Raw genomic sequence first — 19,740 nt, 5'->3', positions numbered from 1 at the left:
TTATTCTGTGTCTCTCTGAGTTATGAGGGGTATTAAACTCTTTTATGGTCTTTCATGTCTTTACCACATGCCTTGGATTGTTGAGGTTCATCACAATCATGACAAGTATGTACGTGTTCTTCTGTGGTTCTGTAAGTCTATTCTATTTTTAAATTCTATGCTGCATACATCACATCGAAAAGGTTTATCTCCAGTATGTGTTCTCATGTGTACCTTAAGATCCTGGGTCAGTCGCAACCCTTTAGAACATAAATCACATCAAAAAGGTTAATCTCCAGTATGTATTCTCATGTGTATTTTAAGAGTCTGATTCTGACTAAACACTTTATCACATACATCACATTTATAAGATTTAGCACATACATTATATTTGTAAAGTTTAATGCCACTATGTGTTCTCATGTGTGCTACTAGATTTTCATTACTACTACACTCTATACCACAGGCAGTACAAACAGTATCAATATTTTCTACTGATTGGCAATTCATCTGTATTTGTGAGTGACCAGTAGCCTCATCAAGGGAGATAATTGTGTAAGATTTATTTTGATTATCAGAAATTTCATCTGTTTCTGTCCTTTCTTGTTTGTATGGTAATACCTCATCTAAAATTTCGTCAGTTGAGATGCTTTTGGATCCAGTTTCATCATTTACACATTTATAAGATCTAGCACATACATTATATTTGTAAAGTTTAATTCCACTATGTGTTCTCATGTGTCTCTTAAGAATCCAATTTTTACTAAACACTTTATCACATACATCACATTTAAAAAATGGATTATAAGATCTACCATGAACATTATACTTGTAAAGTTTGATGCCACTATGTGTTCTCATGTGTCCCACTAGATTTTCATTACTACTACACTCTATACCACAGACAGTACAAACAGTAGCAATATTTTCTCCAGATTGGCAATTCATCTGTATTTGTGATGAGTGACCAGAAGCCTCATCAAGGGAGATAATTGTGTAAAATTTATTTTCATTATCAGAAATTTCATCAGTTTCTGTCCTTTCTTGTTTGTATGGTAATATCTTATCTACAATTTCATCAGTTGAGATGCTTTTGGATCCAGTTTCATCTTCATTATTAGAAAACTTATCCATTTCTGTACTTGCTTGTCCAGGACTGAAGAAAAATCTTGATGGTTTGGATTTAGTCTGATCCTGATAAGCAATTCTATAAAAATATGCTGAAATACAAAAATACTATGTTTAGAAAGATATCTAAGAATCTACAAAAACTACACAACCATATTACCAAAACATTATGATGAACCTTGGTGGATAAAACACAACAATAGTACCAAACATTATGATGAACCTTGACGAATAAAACACAACCATATTACCATGATTACCTAAACATCATGATGGACCTTGATGAATAAAACACAACCATATTACCATGATTACCAAAACATCATGATGGACTTTGATGAATAAAACACAACCATATTACCATGATTACCAAAACATTATGATTGACCTGGATGAATAAAACACAAAAATATTACCATGATAACCAAAACATTATGATGGACCTTGATGAATAAAACACAACCATATTACCATGATTACCTAAACATTATGATGGACCTTGATGAATAAAACACAACCATATTACCATGATTACCAAAACATCATGATGGACTTTGATGAATAAAACACAACCATATTACCTAAACATAATTATGAACCTTGATGAATAAAACACAACCATATTACCATGATTACCAAAACATTATGATGGACTTTGATGAATAAAACACAACCATATTACCAAAACATTATGATGAACCTTGATGAATAAAACACAACCATATTACCATGATTACCAAAACATTATGATGGACCTTGATGAATAAAACAAAACCATATTACAAAAACATCATGTTGAACCTTGATGAATAAAACACAACCATATTACTATGATTACCTAAACACTACATGTGTTTGATGGACCTTGATAAATAAAACACAACCATATTACCATGAGTACCCAAACATTATGATGTACTTGCTTGTCCAGGACTGAAGAAAAATCTTGATGGTTTGGATTTAGTCTGATCCTGATAAGCAATTCTATAAAAATATGCTGAAATACAAAAATACTATGTTTAGAAAGATATCTAAGAATCTACAAAAACTACACAACCATATTACCAAAACATTATGATGAACCTTGGTGGATAAAACACAACAATAGTACCAAACATTATGATGAACCTTGATGAATAAAACACAACAATATTACCATGATAACCAAAACATAATGATGGACCTTGATGAATAAAACACAACCATATTACCAAAACATCATGATGAACCTTGATGAATAAAACACAACCATATAACCATGATTACCTAAACATCATGATGGACCTTGATGAATAAAACACAACCATATTACCAAAACATCATGATGAACCTTGATGAATAAAACACAACCATATTACCATGATTACCTAAACATCATGATGGACCTTGATGAATAAAACACAACCATATTACCAAAACATCATGATGAACCTTGATGAATAAAACACAACCATATTACCATGATTACCTAAACATTATGATGGACCTTGATGAATAAAACACAACCATATTACAATTATTACCTAAACATTATGATGGACCTTGATGAATAAAACACAACCATATTACCATGATTACCAAAACATCATGATGGACTTTGATGAATAAAACACAACCATATAACCATGATTACCTAAACATCATGATGGACCTTGATGAATAAAACACAACCATATTACCAAAACATCATGATGAACCTTGATGAATAAAACACAACCATATTACCATGATTACCTAAACATTATGATGGACCTTGATGAATAAAACACAACCATATTACCAAAACATCATGATGAACCTTGATGAATAAAACACAACCATATTACCATGATTACCTAAACATTATGATGGACCTTGATGAATAAAACACAACCATATTACCATTATTACCTAAACATTATGATGGACCTTGATGAATAAAACACAACCATATTACCATGATTACCTAAACATCATGATGGACCTTGATGAATAAAACACAACCATGATTACCAAAACATCATGATGAACCTTGATGAATAAAACACAACCATATAACCATGATTACCTAAACATCATGATGGACCTTGATGAATAAAACACAACCATATTACCAAAACATCATGATGAACCTTGATGAATAAAACACAACCATATTACCATGATTACCTAAACATCATGATGGACCTTGATGAATAAAACACAACCATATTACCAAAACATCATGATGAACCTTGATAAATAAAACACAACCATATTACCATGATTACCTAAACATTATGATGGACCTTGATGAATAAAACACAACCATATTACCATGATTACCAAAACATCATGATGGACTTTGATGAATAAAACACAACCATATTACCATGATTACCAAAACATTATGATTGACCTTGATGAATAAAACACAACAATATTACAATGATAACCAAAACATTATGATGGACCTTGATGAATAAAACACAACCATATTACCATGATTACCTAAACATTATGATGGACCTTGATGAATAAAACATAACCATATTACCATGATTACCAAAACATTATGATGGACTTTGATGAATAAAACACAACCATATTACCAAATCTTTATGATGAACTTTGATGAATAAAACACAACCATATTACCATGATTACCAAAACATTATGATGGACCTTGATGAATAAAACAAAACCATATTACAAAAACATCATGTTGAACCTTGATGAATAAAACACAACCATATTACTATGATTACCTTAACACTACATGTGTTTGATGGACCTTGATAAATAAAACACAACCATATTACCATGAGTACCCAAACATTATGATGTACTTGCTTGTCCAGGACTGAAGAAAAATCTTGATTGTTTGGATTTAGTCTGATCCTGATAAGCAATTCTATAAAAATATGCTGAAATACAAAAATACTATGTTTAGAAAGATATCTAAGAATCTACAAAAACTACACAACCATATTACCAAAACATTATGATGAACCTTGGTGGATAAAACACAACAATAGTACCAAACATTATGATGAACCTTGATGAATAAAACACAACAATATTACCATGATAACCAAAACATAATGATGGACCTTGATGAATAAAACACAACCATATTACCAAAACATCATGATGAACCTTGATGAATAAAACACAACCATATAACCATGATTACCTAAACATCATGATGGACCTTGATGAATAAAACACAACCATATTACCAAAACATCATGATGAACCTTGATGAATAAAACACAACCATAATGATATTACCATGATTACCTAAACATCATGATGGACCTTGATGAATAAAACACAACCATATTACCAAAACATCATGATGAACCTTGATGAATAAAACACAACCATATTACCATGATTACCTAAACATTATGATGGACCTTGATGAATAAAACACAACCATATTACCATGATTACCTAAACATTATGATGGACCTTGATGAATAAAACACAACCATATTACCATGATTACCAAAACATCATGATGGACTTTGATGAATAAAACACAACCATATTACCATGATTACTAAAACATTATGATTGACCTTGATGAATAAAACACAACAATATTACCATGATAACCAAAACATTATGATGGACCTTGATGAATAAAACACAACCATATTACCATGATTACCAAAACATCATGATGGACCTTGATGAATAAAACATAACCATATTACCATGATAACCAAAACATTATGATGGACCTTGATGAATAAAACACAACAATATTACCATGATAACCAAAACATTATGATGGACCTTGATGAATAAAACATAACCATATTACCATGATTACCAAAACATCATGATGGACCTTGATGAATAAAACACAACCATATTACCAAAACATCATGTTGAACCTTGATGAATAAAACACAACAATATTACCATGATAACCAAAACATTATGATGGACCTTGATGAATAAAACACAACCATATTACCATGATTACCTAAACATTATGATGGACCTTGATGAATAAAACACAACTATATTACCTAAACATAATTATGAACCTTGATGAATAAAACACAACCATATTACCATGATTACCAAAACATTATGATGGACTTTGATGAATAAAACACAACCATATAACCAAAACATTATGATGAACCTTGATGAATAAAACACAACCATATTACCATGATTACCAAAACATTATGATGGACCTTGATGAATAAAACAAAACCATATTACAAAAACATCATGTTGAACCTTGATGAATAAAACACAACCATATTACCATGAGTACCCAAACATTATGAAGGACTTTGATGAATAAAACACAACACTATTACAAAACATCATGATGAACCTTGATGAATAAAACACAACCATATTACCATGATTACCAAAACATTATGATGGACCTTGATGAATAAAACACAATCATATTACCACAACATTATGATGAACCTTGATGAATAAACCACAACTATATCACCAAAACATCATGATGAACCTTGATGAACAAAACACAACCATATTATCAAAACATGATGAGGGACCTTGGTGAATAATACACAACCATATTATTATGATTACCAAAACATAATGATGGACCTTTATGAATAAACACAACCAGATTACCATGATTACCAAAACATTATGATGGACCTTGATGAATAAAACACAATCATATTACCAAAACATTATGATGAACCTTGATGAATAAAACACAACTATATCACCAAAACATCATGATGAATCTTGATGAACAAAACACAACAATATTACCATGATTACCAAAACAATATGATGGACCTTCATGAATAAAACACAACCATATTACCAAAACATTATGATGAACCCTGATAAATAAAACACAACCATATTACCAAAAACATTATGATGGACCTTAATGAATAAAACACAACCATATTACCAAAACATTATGATGGACCTTGATGAATAAAACACAACCATATTACCAAAACATCATGATGAACCCTGATGAATAAAACACAACCATATTACCAAAGCATTATGATGGATCTGGATGAATAAAACACAACCATATTACCAAAACATTATGATGGACCTTGATGAATAAAACACAACCATATTACCATGATTACCAAAACATTATGATGAACCTTGATAAATAAAACAACCATATTTATGATTACCAAAACATTATGATGAACCTTGATGAATTAAAAACAACCTTATTACCAAAACATTATGATGGACCTTGATGAATAAAACAGAACCATATTACCAAAATATAATGATGTACCTTGATGAATAAAACACAACCATATTACCAAGATTACCAAAACATTATGATGGACCTTGATGAATTAAACACAATCATATTACCATGATTACCTAATCATTATGATGGACCTTGATGAATAAAACACAACCATATTACCATGATTACCAAAACATTATTATGGACCTTGATGAATAAAACACAACTATATTACCAAAACATTATGATGGACCTTGATGAATAAAACGCAACTATATTACCATGATTACCAAAACATTATTATGGACCTTGATGAATAAAACACAACTATATTACCAAAACATTATGATGGACCTTGATGAATAAAACACAACCATATAACCAAAAGATTATGATGAACCTTGATGAATAAAACAACCATATTACCAAAACATCATGATGAACCTTGGTGAATGAAACAGTCTATTTTTGGGCAATGGGAAAAAAATGATGCCTTTGGAACCTAGCTGTATTTTAATAGCACAAAACAAAGAACAAACAAAATTATTGAGGATTCAGGAACAGTTGTCTGTAATTCAAAGAATGGATAAATGTGGTAACTATGACAATGTAAATAATGGTACTAAACATTCCAGTTCTTTCCTGTTACCAAAGTGAATAAATTTTAAAAGTGTCTAATGTGAATGAGGAATAAAGTAGAGATACTATTTGTGGTTTACTAGTACATCCTGCAATATTTTATCAAATGCCATTTGATATTTATAGCAATACAATACATAAGGTTAAGAAATATAGTAAATTATAGTCCAATGTGTAGGTAACATGAAAGAATCTTCAGTAACAGGAAAGATTTTTTTTTCACAATTCCTTTCTTTTGATAGCCATAGAGCTATAGTTTAAGAAAAATACATCATTAGGAAGCTACCATTTGATTTCTATGGGGTGGGGGTCAATGGGGGCTAGGATGAAATTTGAAAAAAAATAGACAGGACAGGAGTTTTGATTTAAAAAAAGGCAGGATGAGACACTTTGAAAAAAAAAAGAAGGCTGGATGACAATTTATGTTAAAAAAAGTCAGGATAAACTAAAAAAAAAAAGAAGGCTGGATGACAATTTTTGTTAAAAAAAGTCAGGATAAACTAAAAAAAAAAAAGAAGGCAGGATTGAATAGAGGAAAAAAAAAGGCAGGACAGAGATTACAATTAAAAAAAATGCAGGACAGATATTACAACTAAAAAAAATTGCAGGACAAAATTTTTCATCCTAGCCTCCCCCCATAAAAATCATATGGCAGCTCCCTTACAAATTGGTCAAAATTAGACGAAAACAGCAAACAAAGTAAATTTTCTTTTGAAAGTTTCATTTGCTAGATGAAAAATCTGTCTGAAATAAAAAAAAAATAAAAACTTAATTCCTTTCTGTTACCATCTTCTATACTAGAATTGCACAATGATCTCTGCTGTTATCAAAAGTCAAAACACTGTCTTGTCATTCAATAGACAGTATATTATGATAAGGATAATGAAATATGCTGATATTTAAACTTATATTACATAAACTGCTTGGAATATATAAGGTTAACTTTGTTTTTATCAGTAAAAGTGTCTTCATAATCCTTCCTGTTACTGAGTATGGCTATACTGTTACTTTTTATCAGGTAACATGACAGAACGGAACAGAAAGGAATTATGCAGTACTTTTTGTCCTTTTATTTGAATTAGACATGTTTGATGGAAGTCTACTCCATCTACATATTAATTTAATAAGATGATATAAAAACACACTTAATGTTAAAGTGCTGACATTCAAATACTCTCAGAACATGCAGAAGGTACACAAAAAGACTGTAACTTGACAGAACAACAAAAGTATTCTATTGTAAACATGTATTAATTCTCATCTTGGATGAGTTCGGATTTTTCAAACTGGTCGCCATTCAAACTAATATACATGTGCATGATGTGTAGTCATACATTCAGGAAATGATGCTCTTCTCATTGCATTATAAGAAATCAAATATTGGTCTTTCAATCGTTTAATCCCACAGGCGAAATAAACAGCTGTGCCTTGAGCGCATGATACTCCTGTCATGTTTTCTAAGAATAAAGTTAAATAACTTCTCAATGTCATATCAGAAATTTATGAAAAACTAAAGGGAGGTTATCTTAAAAGATATAAACCAGACACCAAAGTTTAATGAAAACTGCCCAAAGCACTGTAAAGGTATAATGTCCGACAACTGGAAAATCACCCTTTTATTAATGAATAAAACCCCATAACTCTGAAATTTAACATCTAAAATTTATAAAAATCAAAAGGGAGCTTACATCAATAGATATAAACAATTCACCAAAGTTTCATGAGAACTGCTGAAAGCATTTTTGAGTTATTGTGCGAAAACTTGAAAACCCCCCTTTTTTTAATGAATAAAACCCCATTTCTCGGAAACGTAAAATCTAAAATTTAAGAAAAATGAAAGGGAGCTCACGTCAATATATACAATTCACCAAAGTTTTATGCAAATTGGGTAAAGTGTTTTCGAGTTAATGTCCGTCATGTTGACGATGGACAGACAGACGGACAACGGTATATCATAATACGTCCCGTAAAAGGGCCGTTAAAAACCAAGTGGTAACAGGAGGGAAATTACCCTGTGGGACAAAATTTTAAAAAAAAAATGCAAAATTTTATTACAAGCTATAGTTATAATAATAACTGTTTCGCTGAGCGCAGCTGGATACGCCTGCAGAGGTCCAACCCTGAACAGTTGGGGCAAAAATGGACACAATATTCAAGCTTGATACAGGTCTGAATTTGGATTGTATTAAATATTCATGATATTTGACATATTATAGGTTTCTGAATAAATGTAGTCAAAGAACTTGAAATTGGTTATATGAATTGAAGTTATATTCAATTAAAGATTTCTTGCTGTTGTGCAATACACTGTAACTGTTGTGCAATACTTAGTAAATCTGTTGTCAGACTATAAACAAATAAAGTTCACTTAATTCTCAGTCATATTAGAAATTTATGAAAATGTAAAGGGAGCTTACATTTATTTAGAAACAATGAAAAAAATATATTTATAGCGATACACTTACCAAAACTCGTTTACAAATTATTAAACACAAAATCAATAAAAATTGGGCGCGAACGTGTAGGGTGCGAAAGTGAAAGGGGGGAACGTGCATGGGGGTGAACCTGATTGGGCGCGAATGGACCCGGATTCGTTTTTACTGACCCCTCATCTTGGATTGTCGTAATGCAATTTCTCCTCTCATAATAATCACATAAGGGAGCTACCATTTGATTTTTAGGGGGGGGGGGGGGGGGGGGGGGGGGCTAGGACAGTAGGATGGATGAAATTTGAAAAAAATAGGCAGGACAGGAGTTTTGAGTTAAAAAAAGGCAGGATGACAATTTATGTAAAAAAAAGTCAGGATAAACTAAAAAAACTGAAAAGAGTGAAAAATAAAAAGGCAGGACATAATACTAATAGAGGGGAAAATAAATAGGCAGGACAAAATATTTCATCCTAGCCCCCCCCCCCCCCCCCCCCCCCCCACCAAAAAAAATCAAATGGTAGCTCCCTAATTATATATTTATATATATATAAAATTATTATACTTATAAAAATAGAACTTATTTAGGTGTTGACAAATAACAATTAAACACAAAATCCGTATAGATGCGAGAGATAGTTTTTCTCCGGATGTCCTGAGACTACTAGTGCTATTAACAGATTTACTATCTTTAAATATAAATATCAACTCACACACACAGATGACAGTATTTTCTTGTTTGTCCCGTCTTCCCCGTCTTCATAAAACCAAAACAAAGGGCGACAATCGATAACAATTTCTGGGTCTCACTAATTAGAGACAAGAAACGACAAGAAACGCCGAGAAGCGACAAAAAAAAAATTAGCCACAAGAAAATAATTTAGCGACAAGAAGTACAATTTAGTGACAAGAATACATTTTAGCGTAAAAAATGTAATTATTAATCAATTGATATAGAAACATACATAAATTGTCTTTTTTTGATAAAGGAGAAACGAGAGAAAAAAGTTAAATCACAAAAATACTGAACTTCAAGGACTTTGACAATTCAAAACGGAAAGTCCCTAATAAAATGGCAAAATCAAAAGCACAAACACATCAAACGAATGGACAACAACTGTCATATTCCTGACTTGGTACAGACATTTTCTTATGTAGAAAATGGTGGATTGAACCTTGTTTATAGCGCTAAACCTCTCACTTGTATGGCAGTCGCATCAAATTCCATTATATTGACAATGATGCATGAATAAAACAAACAGACATAAAAGGTAAAATGTCAAAATAGGGGTACAGCAGTCAACAACGTGTCACAATCTTAATCATAACAAAACAAACAAATATTTAACAAAAAAAAAAAAAAAAAAAAAGCATATATCACATTTAGCAACCTCGTTCATTTATCGCTTACTTATTTTTGTATTTTACATTTGTATTTATGTATGCCAAATCAACCCATAAAGGATCGAGGGATTTTAAGCACTGGGACCGAATCGTAATTCTTACATTAATAATAAGATTGATCTTTGTTTTTTTTTTTCGTTATTACGCTATATATGTTATTGGATGAAATATGAAAAAAAAAGGCGTGTTTGTTTATTCTGCATTAGCTAGATGTAAAGGGGAGGGTTGAGATCTCACAAAACATGTTTAACCCCGCCACATTATTGTTTTGCGCCTGTACCAAACAAGGAACATCTGACCTTTGTTATGCTTTTTTTTTAAATTTGGTCCATATAAATGTTTCGGAGTCTAGTGTGACGTATACACTAAAGTGTGTAGTATACATTTTGTTTAGGGGCCAGCTATAGCCCACCGCCGGGTACAGGAATCATAGGCGGATCCGGGGGGGGGGGGGGGGGGGGGGGGGGGGGAGGGCAGCGCCCCCTTTTGTGTGAACAATTTGGTTGATTATATAGAGAATCACTGAAGCATGACTGGAGCGGGCCCTCCCTTAGGTCAGCCAGTGCCCCCCCCCCCCCTTTATGAAAAGTTCTGGGAATTTCTCTGTGTGTTGAAGATCCATTGGTTGCCTTATATATGCTGTTTTCTGCTCTTTCAAATATAGACTTAAACTGGAAGACTACTTGCACAATCTAAATAAAAAAATAATAGTGGTAAACTTTTAACCAAGTTTCGTTTGATGTGGCCACAACCTGGAAATATGACGTAATAGGTCGCTACTAAAACGTTATAAGTAAACATAGAGAAAAGTCGGAATTCCTTGATTATAAACGTGATTTAATCCAGTTATCCTGATTTCAACCAGTTTGACATATATATCATGTACTGTGTTACAAAGGTAACACTAGGACACCGAATTTTTAGTTCAGTCTTGGTAGTCGAGTGGTTTAGAGCGCTGGACACAGTGCAGGAGGTGTTGTTTCGATATTTCAGTAGAATGAGTTCGAATCCGGCGTGGGAAGAACAAAAATTTGCCTCCGCAGATTTAACATTGTTGTGCTGATATTTAGAGTAATCATTTAAGGAATGACTGTAATATTTTTTCTGTAAATGAAGAAATAACATCAAACATGTGGTGCACACTGAATAACCAGCGTAGCGGGTTATTTTAAAGTGTGCACCACATTTTTTATGTTATTTCGAATAGACAGAAAAAATTTTACAGTCATTTCTTATAATTTAATTCTTAATTCCATTTTAAACCGGAGTAACATGAAAAAACGTTGATAACGTCAAGGTCACATGACAAAATTATGTCTATGAACTGATAAACAAAACAACGTCAGCCAATCGGAAGACGCGTTTTTACATCCAAAATTAAATTATATAAATATATATAATCCGTCTCAAATTTAGTGCTACATTTGTATATATATATATACAAGTCTAAATTGAAAACAACGCTCAAACCTATGATTGCGTTGGATAAAAACCGCAATTTTTATACGTGTGCATGCAAAACAAATTTCTTAAAAGAGGGGTCTAAATACAGCACAAACAACATTTTCCAAAAGACCAAAAAAGTGAAAAAGTATATTTTAACAAAAACAATTTGACTAACAGGTCGAACAACTGATGTTCTTAAAACCCTGCTGACTGCCATTGGCGATTGCCAAATAAACGGATCACAAGATGTAACAAAATGGATCTACTGATTAATTTATTACCAAACAGAAAACAATAAACTTGCGGAAGAGATGGTATACCGCAAACACGAGGTGCAAAATTTTGTACACCATATCCGGATTTCGACAATTAATGTCTCTTCAGTTATATTATTTAGGAATCGACAGTATTTGGAAGGCCATATAATTTACCTCAATTTAGGATAGACTTTTGAATTTTGAAAGAGTCGAAATAGGATGAACGGATCATATAAACCCAAAGGCAAATATAATACAAGCCCAAACGAAAAATATAAACAAGTCTTTTCTTCTCTCTAAACTACACTTCCACACAATCTTATCAAGAACAAGTTTTCATATTTAATAAAATGGTCTTTTGAAAAATCTCAACTCGTTCGTTATGCCCGTGTGTGTAGTGATGTCATAGATTTTAACGAACGTAATCAATGCATCACTGGTAATTATTAAGTCAGGGATTTCGTTACCATAAATTACGTAAAACTTTTACTAAATTCTTTCATAGATACAATTTAAATTTGGCTGTACCTGTAGAAAACTGATTTATAACGGTATTTCACATCCTAAATTTTACGGATATATTGTACTTAAAGCGCGGAAATCACTATGTGATCCGTGTAAACTCATCGAACCTTTAAACAAACTTATTAGTAAAGGTTATCTTACCAATGTTGTAATTAGATCTTTGAATATAGTTTACATTGGCACTAATTATAAAAAAGAAGATGTGGTATGATTGCCAATGAGACAAGAGACCAAATGACATAGAAATTAACAAATATAGGTCAACGTACGGCCTTCAACAATGAGCAAAGCTCATACCGCACAGTCAGCTATAAAAGGCCCCGAAATGACAATGTACATGACCAATCATGTAAAACAATTCAAACGAGAAAACTAACGGCCTAATTTATGTACAAAAAAATGAACGAAAAACAAATATGTAACACATTTATAAACAAACGACAACCATTGAACTAAAGGCTCCTGACTTGGGACAGGCACATACATACAGAATGTGGCGGGGTTAAACATGTTAGCGGGATCCCAACTCTCCCCTAACCTGGGACAGTGGTGTAGCAGTACAACATAAGAACGAACTATAAAAATCAGTTGAAAGAGGCTTAACTCATCAGATGGATAAAAATACAAATACTACAATTACAAGTGGGCGTGACCGGGTACTTGTACATCCAAACAACAAAAAGACACTCAGTACAGATCTGAGAGTACTCGCAGTTACTGACAGCTAGTTCAAAGCCACTAACAACTAATATAAAAAAAAATGCATCTAAGACTAAATAGTCTTGTAAGATTTTTGATTTTAGTTCACTTATATGTTTTGGAGTTTAGTTTGACTTCCATTTTCACTGAACAAGTACACAATTTTATTTAGGGGCCAGCTGAGGACCACCTCCGGGTGTGGGATTTTCTCGCTGCGTTGAAGCCCCAACTGTTGGTTGACATGTGACCTTGAAAAATATCAACCGAAAGTTATCTTGAGTAAACCAAAAGTAGCTTTTTCTTTGCAATTATTTCATGGAAAAGTCCCTAGAAACTATATATTTTTTAAATATGCAACATAAACCTATTATTTGAGACCGGGAGTGAATTTCACTAAACCGGAAGTACCTAATATCTCCCTTATTACAGGCAAAAGTATATAGAAACCATATATATTAGGAATCAGCGTAAATAAAGCTATCATGTGAGACCGGAAGTGACATTGTTTAAACCGGAAGTTGACGATTATCTCCCTTATTTCAGGCAAAAATAAATAGAAACATTTATTTATTGAATCAGTATGCAGAAACCTATACTTGGACGCCAATATTAACTTAGAGCATGGAAGTAATATTTAAAAGGAATAACAACGACTAATTAGCATGTATTAATGGCATGCAGAGCTCTGTACTAAAGTCATATGATTTTATCCAATTATAGTCTCAGCGGCAAGACCCCTTTGGTTACTATCTGTGATACCGCGGTTGTTAAATGGCATCTGTAATTTCTTATCAATCACGTACACGTGATTTTATCGAGTACGGTAATTATAAAGCACCTGTGTGAAATCCTAGTTTATTAATTAACAAGGTGGCGCTGTATCAAATAAAACTTCTACCTTCAAAATGAAATCGAATGATGTAAAAAACTTGAAAAACGGACGATAATTGTTTACACTACAGCAGTTAAACATGGAAAATTGTATTTATTTTTGCATATTTTTTTTCCCGTTCGTTTTAAACTGATTTTAAAAGTATTTTCCGATTGAAAGCGGATCCCGAGTAAAACAGGTAATACCGACGAAGCGATCAGGTTTCACATGATGTTTAACAAAACAATGACGACAAATGAAGACATAGATTTTTTTACTGTTGAAATGTGCAAAGTTTATCGAGATTTAAAAAAGGATATTTACCAGGGGCGGGTCCAGGTGAGGGCGTAATGGGCGTACCCCCCCCCCCCCCCCTTTTAACAAAAAAAAATAAAATATACATGCTCCAAGTCAGGAACCGTTACATTAGTGCATTTCACAATTATATTATGTTTTATAGCAAAAAAAAAGGTCCAAATTTTTTTTCGCCTCGCTCCCGCTCGGCCAAAGATTTGGTTCTACGCCCCTATTTCAAATATCCTAGAAACGCCTATATTTACTTTCAATTATTTTAAATTTATGTATATGTAATAAATATCATTGATTACATTATTGAAACTGGACAAATAAAATCGGGATAATAAGTTCGTAAATATCTATATTAAAAAAGTGTTTAAATACAGTTAATATAACACGCTACAGCAAAAATAAAAACAAACAGACAGCGTTTGTCGTCTTTAGCCGAACAGTTTTATCATATTCACATAATTCAATTTATTGTGTGCTGGTTCATATTCTGGACGCCAGTCTTTGCTCCTTTCTAATAAAATCCACATACATTGAAGACCTATTGGTGGCCTTCAGCTGTTGTCTGCTCTATGGTCGGGTTGTTGTCTCTTTGACACATTCCCCATTTCCATTCTCAATTTTAAAATAAGCTTGATTCTATCTGCCTAACCGCATATTCATTTATACGAATTAGTTTAAAGAATAGAAACGTTTGTGAATATTTTAATTGGCTGGTATACACGCATGGCTTGGATTATTCATATTTAATAAAAGGGGGTCCAAACATATTTTTTGTACAATCATGCATATTCTTAAATTTTTAAGAAATGGCATCTTAACTGTCTGTAGATATTAAAATTGAAAACGATCCACCCATGTTCTCCAGTTTTAAGATCGAGATAAACAGAAATAGGAAAATTAAACTAAAATCAACATTGAACGAATTACTCTATTCGGCAGCGTACATCAGCGGAATATAACTAGTGGACTATTCGGGTTACTTCGCACTATATACGACAACAACTTGTCTGTTCGTAATTTTCCGTGAAAACGAAAACGACCGAAAAGTATCAGTGGTTTGATCGATCACATGCGGAGAATCAACTACTATTCCATATCGTAAACTGATTAACGAGTAATCGAAAGATAGGCGGTAACGCAGATGAAACTTATGAACTGACGTTGATGTTATTCCTTTCAATATTACTTCCATGCTGTGAGTAAACCGAAAGTAGCTACTCATCAGTAATTCAGAAAATTGAAGTGGAAAGACCTTTAATTGTTCTCTGAACAATTAATTTTTAATATATATATATATATATTATGATTCGTCTAAAATTTAGTCCATATATATAAAAAAAGTGTACAAAAACAAATTTCAATGAATATTCAAAAAAGGAAACATTAAATATAATTATTTATAAATATTTCGGATCCTTCATCGGTATGATTATGATGCAAAATAGATCATATCAATCTATTTTGATTTAACTATAACCATCTTGAAATTTATACAATTAAAACCAAACATAGCAACGTACGCCTGTTTAATTCAAAAATTTCAAAAATGACGTAGGTTAGGTATTTACAAAAGAGACTGCATAGATCGATATGCTACTAATAAAATAGTAATGTGCGATATGAACAGGTATATTTCTAAAATAGCAGCAGTTTGGTAATGATTAATAAAAAAATAATGTTGAATCAGGTTAAGTAATTGAACGTGGCAGCGTACTTAAACATCCCAAATAAATAGCGCCCTTCGATTTAAACTGGTATTATTCTAGAATTTTAGAGTTGACAAATGTAAAGGAACAGAAACTGCGTAGTAATATGAAATATAACCCAAAATGAAAAGCACTGCACGAATGAGAACTAAACATTCCATTGATCCCGTTTGTTGCCAAAGTTTTTAATTTTCTCATCCAAAATCTTTCCCAAGCGAGTCTATCCTCCCTAGATTCAGCAGTGTTGTGGTCTATGATTGTAATGGTCAGTCGAATAAGATCTGCCTTTTTGTGGCCAGAGGACCTGTAAGTATATAGAAAGGACCAACCAGCAAATTTATTATGCACCGGATTGTTTAGAATAGACGATATTGCGCCGATATTATCGAAAATATGTATAAGTTTAAAGATTTGCACAACGGTACTAATATAAAATGGTAATATACGAAGGTGACGTTATGAAATCGTAATGACAAATATTTCGGCTTAGAAAATAGCCTTCGGCAGTGTCATAGCATAATGACACCTGTAACGCATGTATTTATCAGACAAAGTTGTCCCCCTTGGTAATTTACAAGTAGCATAGAAACATTTCGTATATATGCAATTGACAGTACATTAATTGAAAAAAACAATTGATCGAAAACTGCCAATTAATTAAATACATGAATAATACGAATGATTGTCAAAGATAAAAGTATTTTTTTGTTTTTATTTGAAGATAGTGGCAATGTGTGATCCTTTTTAGGAATTTAAACACATTATTTATAAATCTACCGCTTTTGTATGTATGATTCGTTAACTCTATGTAACGTTAGGACTGCACCCATCTGTCATATTTTGAAAGTTGTATTTAACAGCTTTATTCGTCGGGTCTGTGATAACTGTGTAATGTAAGGATAAGGTAACGTGATATGAGTACGTTTGAGACAACTATCTACCACTGGACACTGTAAGGCCCTTAATAATAAACAAAACAATTCTGTATAGTAATGACCATTATTATTTTATTGAGAAGCATGATAAATGCATGGTATTCAATTTTATTTAACGACATTTTGGTGGGAGATTTGAAACGATTTAAAGAGAAAACCAACGGCCTGATTAAAACTAGAACAGCAAACAGAAATAAAAAACAAATGAGTCAGACATGAACCAGCGACAACTGCATTACATGCTCCTGACGTAAGACACATTGAAGTATTGAAGCCTCTGTGACATTTCAGCATGTTAAGATAATTTAAATGATTGTTTATGCCGAAAGTACTGACTCGGGCTTTCATCTTATGGTCTTACTACAAAAGAAATTAATTGGTCTTTCTTTGAGAGGGTTTGGTTGGAGGCGGGTCGTCATTTATATATTATTTTTTCTCTTTTTTTTCTCTTTTTTGTTTTTGTTTATTTTACTGAGTCGTTTATTTGCTATTTTAAAAACTATTCTCTATTCTGAAAATTCTATCATGACCCCCATGTTGAAGTTTTCTGCTCTTTTTCTTTGACATTTCAGGCTGATCTTACTACATTGTAAGATTATATATCTCTCTTCTTCATTCACTTTGTTTTTATTTGTACTCATCGCACAGTATTATTCATAACAGGACCGATACGTCCACGTCCCTCTTTTCAAAAATAATTTGAGCATAAAATCGCCAAACACAATTTTGCCTTGCTACGCTCGGCGACATTTTTACCACTTCTACTATTACGTACGTCCCCTTTCCTTTTACCAATATCTTAAATTGAAACATTGATTTTATCAAAGAATGCTTAGAGCAGTGGCGGATCCAGGGGGGTTCTGGGGGTTGGCACCCCCTTTTTTTTGACGATCAATGCATTTGAATGGGGACATATAGTTGGAACCCCCCTTTTTATCCTGGGTTAGTACACCCCCTTCCCCCCCTTTATAAATGGCTGGATCCGCCCCTGTAGAGATCCACAAATAATATGTTAGAACAGGAATCGTGCTGACACTGAAATACTTTGATCATTCATTTTACATTAACAATTTAATTTTAAATTTCAAACTTAAACCTGACAGGTTGTATCTACTGGCTACTGATAAGAACGATAACTCTGAAGTATGTCCATCATAATCTCTTTGGGGATTCATCTTATCGTGTTACAAGAACGATAACTCTGAAGTATGTCCATCATGATCTCTTTGTTTCATCTTATCGTGTTACAAGTATGTTGACCTGCTCGAACTTAAACAGGTGAAATGTTACAATTAATCTTGATAAACATCCGGGACTTTTGATATCCATTTAACATTTTTCAATTCTTATTGGAATGTACAAAATTGATGGAAAATTTCATTATTCATTAATCATGTTAGTTTGAAATAAACGTGATTTTGTTCAATATGAGACACAATGCAACAGATATTTCTCCTACTGATGAAATCAACTTTCCTTCTATTCTTTTTTCCTAAAACAGGTAAGACTTTTTTCTCCGTTAATTTTTCAATTGTCTTAGTAATACTTCTATTCAATATTGTTTGTCAATGTACCGATTAAAGAGAGATTCGAAAAAGCTGTTTTATTTATACCTTTTTTATCCCCCCCCCCCCCCCCCCCTCCCCCTCAAAAAAGAAAAATCTTGTCCGGCATCAAAGGCTCATATCATCATTACATTTTTCATAGAAATATGACAGTGTGTTTGGAAATAAAAGTTTAAGAATAAAAAAATACATAATTTTATACAAACTATCATAATTAATTAATATTTTATGCTATAGAGTTTTGGATTGTTTATTTAAATGATTTCTTGTTTAATTAATTATATTGTATATTAAGCAGAGAAATAAATAAGGTTAAAATGAAAAAGAAAAAAGAGCAGAAACTGAGAAAAAAATCAGTCAATAAAAACTGCACAGAAAACAGAAGATATAACAATATAAAATAAAATAAGGGTCCAGATTAAATATGAAAATTGCTGAACAATGACGCGTGACATTTAAATTTGTGAACTCGGACCTAATCTTATTATTACATTTAGAGAAACATCATACAACAAAGGAAGTGTAGGGTATGTGTCAAAAAGATATCAACCCAACAACACAAAAAACAGAATGCGAACGTAATCAGATGACCTTTATCCTGGTATCCTAACCTGATATCTGCCTGCGTTAAGTATTATTCGTTTG

The 19,740-nt window shown here is 32.4% G+C and overlaps 2 protein-coding genes across 2 annotated transcripts in view; both read right to left on the bottom strand.

Moving 5' to 3' along the window:
* LOC127732568 (zinc finger protein OZF-like) overlaps positions 1 to 251 on the bottom strand; it is a 71,535-nt gene extending 71,284 nt beyond the window's left edge. Inside the window, exon 1 of the transcript XR_007996314.1 lies at positions 239 to 251. The gene's annotated coding sequence lies outside the window, so the exon portion shown is untranslated. The remainder of the gene's footprint in view (positions 1 to 238) is intronic.
* Positions 242 to 10,124, bottom strand: LOC127732579 (zinc finger protein 808-like). The gene is made up of 2 exons (XM_052241649.1): positions 10,092 to 10,124; positions 242 to 1,199 (listed from the first exon to the last, which is right to left on the bottom strand). The coding sequence occupies exon 2, from the start codon at positions 1,111 to 1,113 to the stop codon at positions 268 to 270; it is 846 nt and encodes a 281-aa protein (XP_052097609.1). The 5' UTR covers positions 1,114 to 1,199; positions 10,092 to 10,124; the 3' UTR covers positions 242 to 267.
* Positions 10,125 to 19,740: the final 9,616 nt, after the last annotated feature.

The sequence above is a fragment of the Mytilus californianus genome, unplaced genomic scaffold (assembly GCF_021869535.1).
Source record: "Mytilus californianus isolate M0D057914Y unplaced genomic scaffold, xbMytCali1.0.p SCAF_25, whole genome shotgun sequence".
Taxonomy (NCBI): domain Eukaryota; kingdom Metazoa; phylum Mollusca; class Bivalvia; order Mytilida; family Mytilidae; genus Mytilus; species Mytilus californianus.
This window is presented reverse-complemented; position numbering and strand designations above follow the sequence as displayed.

Excerpts from the sequence above, each read along its gene's own strand:
- LOC127732579 (XM_052241649.1), bottom strand. The coding sequence starts at position 1,113 with ATGGATAAGTTTTCTAATAATGAAGATGAAACTGGATCCAAAAGCATC.